We start from the raw sequence: 17,050 nt of genomic DNA on the forward strand, positions 1-17,050 counted from the left end.
TTTGGTCTCTAAACGCCAAGCACATCATTTCATGAGCCTCCTTGACATCTTTTCCACGTGTACTTTCTTGGTTCTCAGCTGAGTTGTTTCCAATAACCTAACTTTTCATGTGATTTTCTAGCACAGGGTCTCCAGACTTCAACTTTCTGTTGCTCATCTTGCTGCCTTCTCTGGAAGGGTGGGACCAGCTGTTATTCCTGTTAAATTCTTTGACCGTGAATGATCTGATAAGGGTTTCTTGATGACACTTTTTTTTCCTTTTTTCTGTGAACTTCTTAAAAAGATCAGTCAGTCACGTATTCTGCACTTTGGAGGAATCTCCTGTTTTCCTTTTGTTTTATCGCCAGTTGATATCACCTCCTCAGTTTCTACCTTTAAATAAGAACCATCCCGTGGTATCAGCTCCAAAGACTCCTTTGTGCCGGACACAGTTTTGTTCACAGGTACATAGTGGACCCTGTAAATTGACTTATAGGTCCAGTTGGCGAAGTTTTCTTCTTAAGTAGTCCACCAAGTCTCGCATGTTTTGATCCTCCTTCACAAATAACTTTGTCCACGGTGTGGTTCACCGCTTCACTTTCCCTCCTCATTTGGACTCAGGTGAGGTGAAAGCGTCACTGAGTTCCCGAGTTCCCCCAAGGAGAGTTGAAGGAGGATGAAGATACCTCTAACAAGAGCTCTTTGTCACCTCCCATGTTTCTGACTTTGACCAGGCCCTTCCCAGCATCTCTCCACCATCCTTCCTCAAAGTCCCAGTCATCCATACTCCGAGTTTTATGTCGGATTTGTGGTAGGAATAAAGCGTCTGCTTAGATGGATTGCTCTGCCTGAGGAACTGTGGATGAAATGGGCGAAATCTAAGAAAATGTAAACACATTCTGCAAAGTTTTCCAACTTAGACTGGAAGTTATGTTTGCTGTTTCCTTTGCCTGGAGATGGGAAAGTCTGGATGCCATCCTAATGTATACTTCCTGGACTCCGTCTCTGTGCAGGAGGCCCGGAACCTGGTAGTAATGCCACCGTTTTTCTTCCATTTTTCCTTCCAGGCACTTCAAGTGGCAAGACAGCTTCTCCTCCAGCAGCAACAGCAGCAGCAAGTCAGTGGATTAAAATCTCCCAAGAGGAATGACAAACAACCAGCCCTTCAGGTAACAAGTCTTCTTCTTCTTCTTCTTTATTTAGTTGACGTTATACCCTTTGGGTTAGCGGAGAAGCCATTCAGAAGTGGATTGTGTTGAGAATTGCAAATCATTAAGAAAGTCTTCTTCAAAAAGTGTATTTTTGGTTTAATATGGAGTGTGACATTTTGGGGGGAAATATCTGTTCAACCAAAATTTTTTTTGGTGGGAGTAAGAAAAATCTAATGAGACAATTTAATTGGAGGACGAGGAGTTGCTGGTATGGGTTGCTTTTTAGGTCATGTAGCTTACCAGTAAAGTAGAGTTCATAGTACTCAGATATGTTCCTCATTCTCTCATGATATGTCTAGAAGTGGGACGCACATATACACATGCATCTTACTTTAATGCAGTGGTTTCCAACTAGGGGTGATTTTACCACCCCAACGACAGTGGGCAATGTCTGGAGACATTTTTGGTTGTCACAGCTTGCGGGGACAGGGGCTCCCTGGCATCTAGTAAGTACAGACCAAGGATGCGGCAAAACGTTGTCCGTTATATGGGAGGACCTCCCACAACAGAGAGTTATTCAGCCCCAAAAGTCAACAGTGTCAAGAACTGTTACTTGGATTAAGGAAGACCTAGTAATGAATGTAATACATACTCTGTTCTCTAGTGGATGTTTTCAGAATATTTCTGAACCGTTAATAAAAATTGGCAAACAATTTTTACATAAAGATACTCAAAAAGACTGTTTCAGCAGCTTCTCACTTCAGGCACATTGAGGGCAGGGGTTAGCAGAGTAGAAGGAGTGAATTCATAAAAATTTAATTGGAATCTTTGGGATAGAAAATTGTCATAGAAATTTTTCAAAGAAACTTTACTCAGAGCATTCACGCTCCCTTCCAGCAGGGGGAGGACACCTGTAGGTACTTGGTGGCCCAGCTGCTTTCATAGCTAAGAGTGAGCATCCCTCGAATGGGAAGCAAAGATGAGTTTCCCACGCTGGACATTCTGGGAAGGAATTTGTAGTCGGAGCTGGTGGATATAGCTTGGTGCCGATTAATTTGATCAGAAGGTCAGCCCCAATTCTCGCTTGTGTTGACTTTGCTCAGATCAGAGGGAACCAGTACCGGTCTCCACATTATCCTACAAAGTTCGAGCTGACCTCGGGCCACAAGTTCTAGTTCTGCATCTGCTTAGAGACTGTCACTGTCCAGGGGAAGTTCAGCACGACAGTAGCACTTTATTGGCACAGTTGAGTGACAGTGCACGTTGTTTACTGACTCTTCCAAAACCAGTTATTTGGTCACCCGTCACCAACCCATATGCCTTTTAATGGGTGTGAATGCTGGGGACATTTCTAATGAGGTACAGTGCCACCGAGGTCCCATGTCAGGTGCTGTAAGAAGTGCTTTGTTGTGCAGATGTCTTAAGAACAGCTCTGGAGGATGAAATATGACTGTGTTGACCTTTCAGCTGTGAGCTTATTTGTCAGGATTCAAATAAGTTGAAAGGATCAAACTGAACAGTTTCCGTAGTCAGACTGGGAATTGTGTTTCAGAGGTCAGCAGCGGAGGCCACATTGCAGATTCCAGAACATAGCCAATTGTTGGTACATATTAAAGTGCTGGGGCATCTCCTGCAGACAGAGACACAATTAAAATTCTAATTTATTAATGTATACAGGGAGCTAGCCTGGCCTGTCACTCAGTGATTCAAATGACTGTCCATTCTTTTTGCCTCCCCCTTGGAGCGCTCACAGCCTTAAAAATACTGCACGTCCTCTTGAATTTATCAGAACTCAAATGAATTGGAAAAAATAACAAATATATTATTGGGGGACAAAATCTTACATATAGTAGTGGTTAGAGAGAATCTTAAAAAGTTCACACCTACACAGTCTAATGAACTGAATATCATTTGTGATTTTTTTTATACCAGACTTATTTTCCTTCGTCTTTCCTTTTTAAAAACATATGGCATTTTTAGGTAACTTCTTTTCCAAAATGAATGAAGTTCCTTTAGGGCTAAATATATGAAGTAAAGTTTCAGGGGGTTTCCTTTGGAGGGTTTTTTTTTTACTTCCCTTCTTGCCCGTTACAAGGTTTTTAGCCACCAGAAGAGTATGATAGAGCTTCGCTTGTCTTGGCAAGGACAGTGTCAAAACCAGCCTAGCACATTCTGCTGAGCACTTCAGTCTGTATGAAAAGTGAGGGGTGAGGGGGCCATCTTGGATGCTGGTTTTGCTGAAGAAGATGTCAAGTCCCTTCCTGCTCCTTCAGTGGGAGAGTTGACAAGTGCAGAATTTAGACCAGCTCTAAGAGTTGGTTGAGGTGGGGAAAAAGAGTTGGTTGACCTGTGTGTGTGTGTGTGTGTGTGTGTCTGAGAGAGAGAGAGAGAGAGAGAGAGAGAGATTGTACATGCACGTGCATCGTAGTCTGTGTCTCTCCAGCTGCCTGGTAGGGTCATGCAGATTGACTAAGTTTATTTGGTTGGCTGGCCTTCCACAAACAGAGAGAAGAAATCACTAACCTATGCCACATGGTGTATTACCTTGTTATAAAAATATGGATGTAGACTTGGTGATTCACTGAAGGAATAACCTCCCCATTTAAATATATCTTGCCTTGCCATGTCCTTGCTGGGGCATCTCAGCCGGAGTGGCTCTGACATGAAAGGGAAATCCTACAGCAAATCTTAACAGTATTCATCTCTGATCTCCTTACCCTTCCTACCTACACCGAGAGACCTATGTGAGCAAAATTCAGATCTTCCACACAGAGGATGGCTTGACAGGGAAGAAGGATTTGATCTGCTGATAGCTTGAGGAAAGGAAAAAAAAAAAAAAAGAAACCCAAATCTCCAAATATACTGTGACTCATATTTTAAGCATATCTCACACCTCCCTGCTTTCTGTTTGGCAGTGCTCTCCAGTTTCACAGGCTGAAGATACAAACAAAAGAAAATGGAAAGTTAGAGGAGGCTATAAGTGGTTACTCGACAGAGATCACAAAATGTAGTCAAACATCACCAATTTGGACTAATTTCAGGGAAATGAGAGTAAATAAGCCAGAAATGACGCTCTTTGCAAATACACACACTGAACTAAATCTGAGCCGGCCGCCTTCTTGGGGGACATTGTAGTTTATAAGGAAGGCGTGAATTGGGTTGAGATATTGCTTCTGAAGTTCTTAAAAAAAAATATTCTACTGCATAGCCTAAATAGCTCCTTATTTGGTCTATTAATTTGCTTTGCAAATGTTTTTATGAATGATATGAGTGAAAATTAGAAATTGGCCCTATCGTAAATTCAGCATCAGAATGCTCTGATTTAATTAAGTGCAACTCGGGGAGCATTTCTAGAACAGCAGCAACTTGCAGGGCATCATGCTGGTGCTCGCAGATACAAAACTGTCTAAGATGCAGACCCTGCCTTCAGGGTGCTTTTGAGTTGTGAAAGAATAAACCAGGTTTTGCTGCAGAAAGAAAATTATTTGTGAGTAAAAATAGTAAGCGTGCTTTTATAAATATTTATATACTTCTGAAGATTGCTTAAACAAGTGAAATAAATGCTTAATGGTGCAGGTGTGCTCATAACCTCGAAAATGTGTGACTTTACTGGCTGAAGATTAATTTGTGAGTAGATGAGCAATTTTATTGATCAGATTTTGGAACTTTGACCACCGTTTCTGGGTAGTAATTCACTTTGGTTCTTTAAGCATTTAAGTTGCTGGCACGAGGACATAAACTGGAAGGAAATCAAATGACACATTTTCTCCTAAGAAAGTAAAAGTACATGTGTATCCTGGCAGCAGTAAAGTTAAGAAAGAAAGTAAACCTTGTGTGTTGCTTACAGTGGAGAGCTGACCACGGTTTCAAGCCATCTGTAAAGAAATTGAACTTGAAGCCGGTCTTCTGATAGTTTTCTCTCCTGCCGGGCCCCTTCTTTCCAAGGTTATCTCATGTGCAAGCCCCTCGCACAGGAGGCGCTTTCACCGGAAGGAAGGATGCTGTAGTCCTCTGGAAGCTTAGACTTTTAGTCCAGTTGGAAGCTCAGGATTATAACGAGGACTCCTGCTTTAAGTGGAGGAGGTTAAAACACAAGATTCAGCAGGTGTTTTTTTTAGCATTTTTATTTGCTGTTATATAAAACGTGCTTTAGGCAGCATTTTGCTTAGCATTAATGCCACATATAATCTTAGTACCTCATATCATTTCCACGTTATTCACTGAGGAATGAATTGGTAAGAGGAAACCTTTAAAGGAAACTGCAATTTTATGTAGTAGATAGTGAAATGGAATGGTTTTGAAATACTGACCCTTAAAAAATATCCTTGTGTGCTGAATTAGTCAAGTGCACAGTTCAGGAGAGGGAGGCAGATGAGTGTCTGGAGTTCACATTGTCTAGAATTGGCCTCCCTGGCACGCAGTTCATATGAAGTTGTTGAAACTTTGATTCCTTTTAAGATTTCACTGTTATCACACGACTTTGGAGGATCCCCAAACCCTAAAAAAGAAGTCTTGATAAGAAACAATAAAATAGAAATGATGCTTTAAAATGGCTGTTAAGTCTTTCCGATTACACACACCATTAAAAATATGATAGAAACGGGGACCCCTCTGAGAAAGATGCCCATGGGCCCAGAATTTTGCATCTGGTTACAAGGGCTTCATGAAGCTCAGGAAGTCCGTTTGCCCAAGTTAATACCCTTGCTTGAAGATTTTCTTTCTCCAAAATAATATGTCTTGTCCTTGCCACCACAATCCTCATGGGATTTATAATGAGTTACCTCATTTTTGCTATTTCAGCTTCACTTGTGTATAAGGTGACCCTGTGTCCCACTCTGCCCAGGAAAGCCCCAATCTATGCCTGCTGGCTGAGTGTATTTATTAATAATTCTCGTCCTTAAAAGTATCCCAGTTTGAGCATTTAATTATATGGTCACTTGGCTGACATGTATCTAAATATTAAAATGCAAGTGTGATGCTAATATTTTAAGTCTAAGCGTGTCTTTGGCACCATATGCATAGATCAGTATATGCAAAGATAATTCATGTTTACTATGTGCTTAATGTGGGCCAGCCCTATCGCTATGATGTGATATAGGAACTATCATGAAACCATTCTATGGATGAGGAAAAGTGAAACTTCAGAGAGGTTAAGTGACTTGCTACAGAGCACACAGACAGTGACGGCACAAGGCTGGGAAGCCAGGTGTTTGAAGACCACAGACAACCAGGATGCTATTGGGAAGTTAATTACTGCTTCTCCTTCAGTGTGTATTTGCTCGGGATCTACTGAGTGCCATGTTGTCCATAAATAAGCAAATTATTATATTTTTCATATCGTAAGCAGAAATAAAAACCAATTTCCAACAAAACCCAATTTCCACTGTAAATATCTGGATTTCAATTAAGAGGACGAATTTCTACATAATTATCTTAATTGTCATAATGTGTGTGTGTGTGCACGTGTGTCACAGCAGTGAACAACAGCAAAGAAAAGTTATTTCTTATTCTCCAGCCTGAAGTGCTCTTAGGAGCTTTCATGTGTTGGAACATGTAATAGTATGTTCTAATCATTGTTGGGGCTAGGAAGTGGGGAGGAACAGGGGGGAAAAAAAACATACTTGATTGGTCAAAAATGTGTAAATTGCTGACAAAATGACACATGTAATTAAGAGTGCTCCTACCATTTTACCTTGTGGTTTACACCTCCAGTGTTGAAAAAGAGAGTGACTCCCACCTCGCTAATTACCATTATCACTGAAATGCTAGGGTTGGAGTCATTAGTTCCATGTGCATTTAATTAGAGGAAGGCTGAAATTGGATTTAACTTATTACTTTTTCATGGATCACTTTCTTGTCATCACTTCAAATTGGATTGCAGCCCCAGGTAACTAATTATGAGAGCCACAGGATCAAGAGTGAAAAAAAAGGTAATTAGGAATAACACTGTCGGACCCTTGCTGGTCGTCCACTTGTGCTTTGGGAAAAGGGAAAGGGAGAGAAAAAAAAAAACAACCCAGCTGTATTTTGTACTGTTACAAATGAGGGAGTTAGGGTTATGTGCGGTCGCTGGGCATCATGGGAGTCTGTCACCACCCATAGTGGTTTCTGTGATATACAACTGAGTTGAAGATGTCACGTCGACGTGGTTCCACAATCAGTTCCTGAATACCTAGATGAAACCTAGTAATAGCAACAGATTGGTTGTAGGTATGAGGCATCTCAACAACTGTGTCGTCTGGGGCCTCGCGTCTATGATTACAACAAAGCTGTCAAGATGCCTCTGAGCCAAAGTACGCAATATTTTAAGTACTGGGAGTTAGAATTTAATGAACGTATTAATGTTCCAGAAACATCATTCATATCTGACAGGAAGACACATCAGTCAGCACAACGGTAAGGTTTAGGGTTTATATATCGGGAATTTTCGTCAAAGTTTCCAGCCAGCCACTTGCTTTGCTTCTGGTTTCTTCCCCAAACCCCCACCCCAGCCCGCCCCAGTGTTGTGGATGGGCTTGCTGACGGTCTCTTTCTCCTTCCGCCCCCATCGAAAATACTTTAAAACAAATGATACTGTTTCCATGTGCAGAGCAGAATTCAGAACTGCAAGCAATCAATTTTATTGACATTGTCTGAAAAAAATGTCGATGACAGTTTGAGGATGTGAAAGGATTGGAGTTTTAAAGTCGCTGGTGCTAAGGATAGCAGAAAAAAAAATTTTTTTTTTTTCCTGAAATGTAATCTCATTATTTGAGAAAAAGTCCTGTGAGTTAGACTCTCCTCGGAAAGGGTGCTTCTTTGATAGACTGTGATAGCCTGATGAGAAGTCTTGATACCAAGCCTGTTGGTTGACTTAAAGGGGAGTAAAAGCTTCCCAGAGAAGTGAATCACCAAGCAAAGATGGTTAGAGTTTCCTTAAGTTGTTTAAAATTGGTTTTAATGTTCTGTTAATGTAAGCAAATAATCATGATTCAGTCGTGGGTGACTTTCAAACCTGGGTAAATGAGGCTTGCTCATTATTTTCCAAGGAGTCAAGGGAGATGTAGACCATGATGTGCCCACCCGACAGTGGCCACTCCATGAATATTCCCAAAGTGAGAAAATACACTTCCTGGAATTATGATGTCTTTTTCCTGTGTGAACCTTCTAAGCAAAATCTCAAGAACCAAAATAGTAATCATCAAGTCTAATGCAGAAAATTAAAGCCTCTTCTTTTTTTTTTTTGGTGAACATCTTAAGTTGATTTAGAATTTTGTACACAATATTCGTCTGTGGTTGAAAGGGGCCATGCCGAGGTCAAGTGATGTAGTGTTTTCCATTTTTCCATATGAGGCTCACAGTGTGTGATAAAAGCAAACTCCTTTATTTTGTAAGTCTGCAGGAATTTCTGATGAAGTGCAGAGGTCACGTTCCCTGTCAATTTGAGTAGCCAGCATTTTTTAACTACTGTTTTTTCTTCCTTTCTTGTGTGTCTTTTCTTCCCTGCCCCCATCTCACCAGAAACCGTGGCACTTTTCTGACACATGCACAGTGAAGTCCTCCAATCTGAAACTCATTAGCACACAGCATTGGACCCTGTCCAGTGGTTAGAAAATTTCCTGAAGCCTAGAATAACAGCATTTGGTGCAAGCACCATGGACCAGAAGTGACAATGGGGGTAGTCGAGCTCCCCTGGCGCCCTGCCCGGTCGGGAAAGCCAGCTGACCATGCAACCCAGTGAGACAGAGGTCATGATCATGGGATGGGCTAGAAAAGTTTAGTCCTTGGAGAAATATGCTTCTGAAATCACAAGGCAATATCTTTCTCTCCTACACTTATTATTTCAATTGGGTTGGAGGAATTTATCAGCATTAGCTGCAGGAACATGAAAGCAAACTGTTAGAGAAATGGAATGAAAACCTATTTCTACAAGATAATATTTTTTACTTCTGTGACTATTGGGTATTGCAGAACATAGGGATTTCTTTCTTTCTTTCTTTCATTCATTCAAACTTTATTCGTTGGGCCTCACTGTATCCAGGGAATGGGACCTGGAAGGAGCCCATGCCGTAACATCAGGAAAATTACACAATTCACCCTAGTTCAGGATAATTTAAGCCAGGTTTTCAAACAGGAAACTGAGTCCCAGAAATATAATAGTAATAATATTAAAGAGCAGACACTTTAACTGTACTTTCTAGAAGCATGTACAGTAACTGGATGGGGGTAAATTCTAATAGGACTCCCATTTTACAGATGAAGAAGGTGGGAACATAGAGAAATTAACTTTGCCCAGGGCCAAACGGTTGACAAGTGGCAGAGCTCAGATTCCAGGCCAAACAGTCCAATTCAAGAATCTGTGCTCTTCCCCATTACCTTCTCCCTCGTCTCACGGAGCTGCTGCCTGTCCGTCCCCCTGACAGACTGGGACAGCGAAAGGGATGGCTTCAGGGCTGCTGATACCAAATGCTTGTCACTAACCACTAGACCACACTGTCTCCTAATTTGGACATATGTTTATGGGCGTATTTGAAAAATAGTGCTTGTAATTGAAATATGCACTTTCTAAAGGGAAATGACGCTTGGGAAAGAGAAGAAAGACGGGTATTACTCAAAGCCTGCAGACAACTCTGCAAGTAATTGTCTAAAGGCAGCCGTTGAAATTGAGAAGCAGTTTGGAAAATGTACAGTTTGGGAAATTTGTGTACCGATGTAATTACGGTAGTTGTGAGTTGATGTCATGCCTAGTAACTGTTTTTGTATTGCTGGGGCCTTTGTTACCGAGCTGTGATATCATGAGCAAACTATTATAAACATAGCATGGATATAGCATGCTTGTGTAACAAAAGATCGGGAACTTTTATTAAGTTTGTTTTCCTTGTCATATTGTAAAAATTTATTATGTGTACTGTGTATATTAGAAACAGATTTGGGTAATTCTGTCTAAATGAAGTCATCCCGGCTATTTCCAGACTGTCTGTTTTTGGTTGTGAATAATTTTCATACATCAGATGGTTGTCATATTTAGTCGCTCTCAAAATTTTAAAGAGAACATATCCCATTTTGAACTTTGGGTGGACTTCAGCCGCCTCGCTGGTTGGGATTGTTGGAGTTAGAAATCGTTGCTCAGTAAATTACAGAGTGAACACCAGTCATTTCTAAAGGGTCTGGGCTGTATTCGTCACTTTCCCCCTTCATCAAAAGAACAGATTTTTAACTACTTAAGTAGTAGAATTTCAAGCTGCCAGGACACAATTGGGCAAAGAGTGCCAGCTCTTGTCCTTTTGTGTTACATCCTGTTGAGGAAATTTGGTAAACATTCAACCAGACAGAGCCCGGCATTTGTCGGCATTCGTGGTCAAATGTGGATTCTCAACGGATAGTTCACAAACTTTGGATGACTCAGTCCTCCCCAGCTCTCCTCTCACTCCTTCTTTTGCGACCAAGCTTTTAGAACCTGAATATTCTGTCTGCTGCTTCAACTTTTTTTTTTTTTAACCAGCCACTTTCCTTCCTTTCTTCCCCCGAATCTGGCTTTTCCCCCTCATCACTTTCTTGAATGTTATTTTCACTAAATTCAGGGTCCTTGTCTCCAGCCTCCCCTCAACTTTGTAGCCACGTGTGATCCTTGGATTGACTTGTTTTGGAAATTGCCTTCTGTTCAACCTCTTCAGTTCATTGCCCACTGGTCCCCATGCCTTTCTCTTTCTGCTTCCTAGTTCTCATCTGGAGCCCAGGTTCATTGCTTTCCCAGTTAATGGCCTTTGATATTGCCCGGTAGCACCTCTGTCTTCTCTGCATGTTCTCATACCTCCACACCCATGACTCCAAGCCTGTGTGTACCCTGCTTACCTGCCGGTCCATGGCTCTCTCCTAGCTCACCATCACAGTAATTTTCAGTTACCTCTCATCCAACTGGTCACTTTTGTCGCCAGGTCCTATTAGTCAGAGTCATGAGTGATCATCGATTTATTAATTCCCTTCATCCCTCATCGTTATCAGATCTGCCATTTTTCTTTCCATGGGGCATCTTCCGTCCATTCCTTTTTCTGTGTTCCCCCTGCTACTACTTTGTTCCAGTGTTCAGACCTTCAGGAAGCATATGCCCAGATCTTGGCCAAAAAAGATAATTTATCCTGCTCCACCCCCTCAGAGCTTCTTCTGTTCTTCACACGTGTCTCCTAGCTCACCTACTGCTTTCAGCCTTTCCCTAACCACCGTATCCCTCTGCTGTTCACACACTTTCAGTGGTCCACTCTACCCCCATACCAAGTTTACGTTCTGCTGACTTCCCCTAGTTTCTTAGTATTCTGGCTTTGGATTAAATCAGACGTTTTGGAAAGAAGGTTGTAGTCTTCTTACTGGAGAGGGAGGGAGGAGAGGGGAAATCAGAGCCATGATTCCTTCTGTCAGGAGGTGGATGTAAGCACAGTCCGTTTGATAGTATTTCCGAGTTCCCCAAATCCAGGATTGCAAATATTGCTTGTTCTAATGCCCGCCGTTTAGGCAGAAAGCCCTAGTAATTAAGTTGTGTTTGAGTTTAATTCCAACAGAATTACGTCTCTGTCTGCTTTCTGAAATTCAAAAGGAAAGTAAAAGCTGAGTGATACGGCCTGTTTTCCCACATCTAAACTCTCTGCTCTGTTGTCCCATGCTTCTTTTTCATTGGTATCTGTTGCTACGGCCTAGCAGGTTCCTTGTGATCTTCTCTGGACACTGGATCCACAGCCAGGCGCTCCCTTGTCTGCACACAGAAGAGCTGCTTCATCCGACCTAATGAAGCTGCTTTTAATAAGACATTGGCAAAATTATGGCTGGTTCTTTATTTGATAGGATAAACGGATTGTTATTTATTCTGGAAGTAAAATTAAGAGCCCAGACTGTATAGAATGGGCAGAGCACAGAGACTGCATTTGATCTAGGTATGAAGTGGCTCTGCCTAGAATGCACTTTGAAGGATTCTTGAACCAGGATAGCTTTTGTAGGATCACTGTGATTGATCAGCCATGTCTGCCATGGGCTGTGGAGTTGGGAGTAGTGCTATGTGTGCCTTCTACTTGCCAAGGCTGATTTATCAGACATAGTCTATGCTGATCACATACCAGAGGGGAGAGGGACTTGGGTTTTTTTTTTTTTTTTTTCCCTCGGAAACCTGAAAGATCGTGTGGCAACAACTGAAATATTATCTAATGTTAAGCATGAAATTTGTGCTATCCTTATACCCTGACACAGACTGTATTCTTATCCTGAAACTGTACCTCCTTCTGGTCAAAAAATGAGCTGTGACTTGTCCTTAAAGGCACAGGGTCTTGGACACTGGGTCGCCTTATAAACTCAGCTAGGTGGTTGAGAGTTACAGAGATTTGTGTTTCAGAATATAGTGAGAGGAGGCACATTGTGATTAATAGCACAACCTTTGGTGTCAAGGCTGCCAGCTTTAAACCCTAGTTTGTGTGTGAATTTGGAAAAGTAGTTTACTGCTGTGTGACCTTGGAAAAGTAGCTTAACCTCTCTGTGTTTCCATTTTCTCATCTGGAGAATGTGACTGATTACCTCACCTACCTGAAGGCGATTGTGAAGATTAAATGATTAATGCATGAAAAGTGCTTGCACAGTGCCTGAGACCTAGTAGATTCTCAGAAAAGTTAGCTCTTCTTATAATTGTATAGACTTCCTTTAAAGGGAAAATGAATACCTGTTAAACTCCAAATTATATTTTAATTCAGTTTATATCAGTCCCTATTCAAATACACTTTTTAGCAGCGCAGGAGGGACCATGCTTTTGCTGGTAGTCAGCTTGTGGTTAACCAGACTTGATGAGAAGGCACTGGACTCCCCTTCTGTGAAATGGGGATGACCATATGCCCAGCCTATGGGGTTAAGATGAGCTGAGTTACAGCGGTATAAATACCTATAACAGTGCAGGGAGCACCACAAGTACGTAATAATCGTTAGCTGCTGTCATCACCCCTGCTACCGTTGTTATCAGTATTATCGTGATAGAGCATTATTGTCCTAAATGTGTCGATTTTGGCACAAATGAGGGTTATGCTGTTCTGAAAATTCCATCATGGTCTCTCTTAGATCCTTGTTTTCCCAGAGTTGTATGTGAATTAGTGCTAGGTTGTCTTAACAGCCAAGGAACTAGTGCCTAATCTGAAATCTTGAAGCGGTGGCATTCTGCCCCCTGCCTGGAACAAAAGTAGGCAATCTGTACATAAGTCTTTCTTATGAGTTAGTGAATGACTGAGTGAAATATCTAAGCCAAAAAGAAAGGAGAATTGACACTGCTTTAGCTGAAGAGGCTGCAGACTGGTCTCAGGTTCATAAACCTCTAGGAACAATCCAAGACCATAAACACAGCATTAAAAGAATCCAGTGTTAGTCCTACCTAGATCTTTCTTTGGGTCAATGAAATGAATCTTGCCAAGTATGGAGTGAAAAATCAGAAAACTCTGCAGTGCTGTTTGACTGCCTGTAATTCTCTGTGCTTGCCTTTGTACATTTGCTAATCTGTTTAATGTACAATATTAATGGCATAGAACTTTAATTCATAAGTATAGAAAATTAAAGGAGACTAAAGGCAAAATTCAGAAACGTATTTGGTGTCAAGATTAAGTTCAGTGAAGCATAGCGAAGATGGAATAGATTATTAAATAAACTTGGAGGGAAGATGGGAAAATATACCTAAGTCTCTCCTTTTGAAAGAAGTTGGTTTACTTGATTATTTGCAACAGTATCACACTCAGGAAAATTGAAGACAAATGAAAGCAAAACAGAATTTAATTGAGCTATTATTTTGCAGACTTTGGCTTGGTTTCAGACAGTCTAATCAAATTGTGCTTTGCTCAAATAACTAATGTTAAATGCAGCCTCCCAACAGATGTTTAAAAAGAGTCTAATTGGAAAATCTACATCCTGGATTTAGTCTGTCTCACTGGAAAAAAAAATAGCTTCAAATTTATATTTTGGGGGAACAACACCCAGTGACAAGCATTTCTAGAGAAGATAAAGTTTTCTTCAAGGATGGCTGGCGCTTGGGTGGAATTATCTTGAATAGTCAAAGGTGGCACTCTGGAAGTTACATTTCTTGGAAATTCTCCAGCTCTGTGCCATATAGAACTGTACAGAGAAATCTCCTTTATCACATTACGTCACCAGAGTCCTGTTACAGTCCCTGGATCGTGTCAGGGGCCCGTGTGCTGTAATTTATAATGAGCCCTTGCAAGTCATGCAAGGCACATACTGATTGATGACATTTAAAGGTACTGTCAAGGTGGCTAGGTAATGAAGTTGACCTTCTCCCACCGTTGTCTCAGCTTCACGTTTGTATATATAAAGAAGCTATTTCACCTGCCATATTTGCTTGGAACTTTTCATTAAATCTACAAAAGGAATGTGGCTTAATAGTTAACTCTTTTCTTCCTTTAGACCAGGGGGTCAGCAAACTTCTCCTTTAAAGGGCCAGACAGTGAGTATCTTTGGTTCACTGGGCCAGCCTGTCTCTGTGGCAGGACTTCCTCTGCTGGTTGTCTGGCAGCAGCAGCCACAAACGATACATAAAGAACGAGCATGCTAGGGTCCAGTAAAAGTTCATTCGTGGACACTGGAGTTTGAATTTCATCTAATTGTCATGAAGCCAAGAAATATTCTCTTTATCCCCCCCCAACTATTGAAATATATAAAAATTTTTATCTCAAGGCTCTTGTTAAAACGTACAAACACAGGCAGCAGGCCACACTGTGTCTGGACTTCGCTCACTTGTACTATAGAAGATTGGGTATGATCTTGCAGCTTGTCCGTTGAATGAGGTTGCCTGAATGAGGGGGAGCCAGTGAAGACTGAAATCTGGCCACCACGTACCAGCCCTTCCACCCTGGTGTGGAACTGGCACAGTGTCTGCTCAGAAGAAGGAATACCTTTTCCTCATTTGTACAGAGGTGCCACCAAACACCCACATTTCCTTCCTTTCCATCTTTTTGGTCTGTCCATCCATTGCAGTAGGTGTAACAGCTAACCTAGTATTAATTTTTTGAGATTTAAGGAAATAGACTTAGCTGGCAGGGCCTTAGCTAGCTCATACAATAACAGTCATCCCTCAGTATCCACCGGGGTTATTTCTAGGAGCTCCCAAGAATACCAAAACCTTGGATGATCAAGTCTCATAATCAGGCCTCCAAATACATGGGTTCTGAATCCGTGGATTCAGCCAACCAGGGGTGGACATTTCCATCCAGGATTAGTTGAATCTGCCCATGTGAAACTTGCAATTACAAGGGCCAACTGTATTTATTGAAAAAAAAATATCAGCTGTTAGTCTGCTTATAAAGTGGACTCATGCAGTTCACACCCATATGTTGTTCAAGGGTCAACTGTACTTGGGTGAAATTGAGGAAAGTACCCTTTCAAGACATCTTACTTCAGTCTGGAGTATTTTCAGAATCTCTCTGACTTTATTACGTTAAAATGCTGTACTGCTATCCGCCAGAAAAATATCTTATAGGTCTACAGATTCTTTATAGAGAGTTAAGTAGATCTAGTATGTCTCCAAATGTGCATGGCTCCTCCATGAATCCACAGTGTAATGGCGCTCCCTCCACATGGAGCACTCTCGCAGGGCTGTTAGGCCGATGCCATGTTCCCCCATTGTTTGAATTTTGACTCCAGACATGTCTGATTTTGGCAAAGTGACTTACCTCTGTAAGTCTCAGCTTCTTATCTACAAAAGATTAATCAGTGGTTCTCAGCCCCAAAGGCACATCAGAATTAATATAATTTTTATCATCATCAAGATCTAGGTTTCAGAGCTTTTTAAAATATAGGTAGATTAAAAAAAAAATAAAATAAAATATAGGTAGATTCCTGAACTCTTGGAATAAAAATCTTGAGGTGGGGCCCAAGCATGGGTAAGTTGAAAAGTCTTCATAAATGCTTTTTTTATGCACACCTGTGATTGAAGCCCACTTGTGGAGGTGACGGCTAAGTTCCTTTCCAGCTTGAAATCTCCGCATCTCTTTCATTCTGTTTGCCCTCTTTTTGTTGTTGTTGTTCCTCAGCCTCTTTCTCGGGAGGTCAAAATCAACTCTCTGAGGTCATCTCACCAATGTGAACAATCAGTGGCCTCTGGAAGATGTTAAGGAATCCCTGGTCAGGAACCTTGGCTTTTGTCCTTAGATAATTGGCATGAGACAAGAAGTACAATGTATTTTCTGTAAGAATGTAGGCCACTTACCCTATTAACCTTGGGCTCCTCTTGAGAAGTCCAGGGAGTGAGGATAAAGAAGAATAATACAGGTGGTGTCCCATTGAAGGTCTGTCTGAGGGTTTGAAATAATGCAACGTATCTCCTTTTCTCCGTACACTTGTGCATTTCTGCTTTGGAGTGGACCTAGGGACCACATTTTTATGATGCATGCCCATTTTGATGATATTTCCAGGCCAGCCCAAATATACTATATTTGGAATACACTGTAAGTCTCACGAGATCACTCACTTCGTTTCCTCCCAGAGTCATTTGGATACCTTTCAGGCAAGTATTGAAATTGGCCCACATCTCAGTCACACCTGGTTTCTAGGAGTTGAGGGCGTGCCTTATTCAGAACTTGAATGTTATTTAAAATGCAGAGTCTCTGTTTACCCAGGGCCTTTATTCTGTCAGTGTTTTAGAAACAAATGCCTGCTCTGCTCATTTTGCAAAATACAGGAAGGAAAAACTAGCAATATGGAACCAGAAAGACAAACTGGGTGTCTTAGGCCTCTCTACCTGTGTTACCATTTTCATGTCTGACTTGACTTTTTAAAGTAGTAGAAGCCTCTTCATTCTGCAACTGTGAGCATTTTTGGACTGTTAAGTAATGAGGACAAAGGGGCCTTGCAAGCAGCATGGTCCTTGAGGCTTGCAGGGCACTGGGGACCCTTGTGTGTTAGGGTAACACCAGCTG

At 41.5% G+C, this 17,050-nt stretch overlaps 1 protein-coding gene across 12 annotated transcripts in view; it reads left to right on the top strand.

The window, feature by feature from the left end:
• The window catches only part of FOXP1 (forkhead box P1), a 549,916-nt gene that overhangs the window by 401,021 nt on the left and 131,845 nt on the right, over nt 1–17,050 (top strand). For all 12 annotated transcript variants that reach the window (XM_074344467.1, XM_010970600.3, XM_074344464.1 and 9 more), the window contains one exon: nt 1,047–1,148. In XM_074344467.1, coding sequence (XP_074200568.1) covers nt 1,047–1,148 — 102 coding nt within the window. The remainder of the gene's footprint in view (nt 1–1,046; nt 1,149–17,050) is intronic.

Source organism: Camelus bactrianus, chromosome 17 (genome assembly GCF_048773025.1).
Source record: "Camelus bactrianus isolate YW-2024 breed Bactrian camel chromosome 17, ASM4877302v1, whole genome shotgun sequence".
Classification (NCBI taxonomy): Eukaryota; Metazoa; Chordata; class Mammalia; order Artiodactyla; family Camelidae; genus Camelus; species Camelus bactrianus.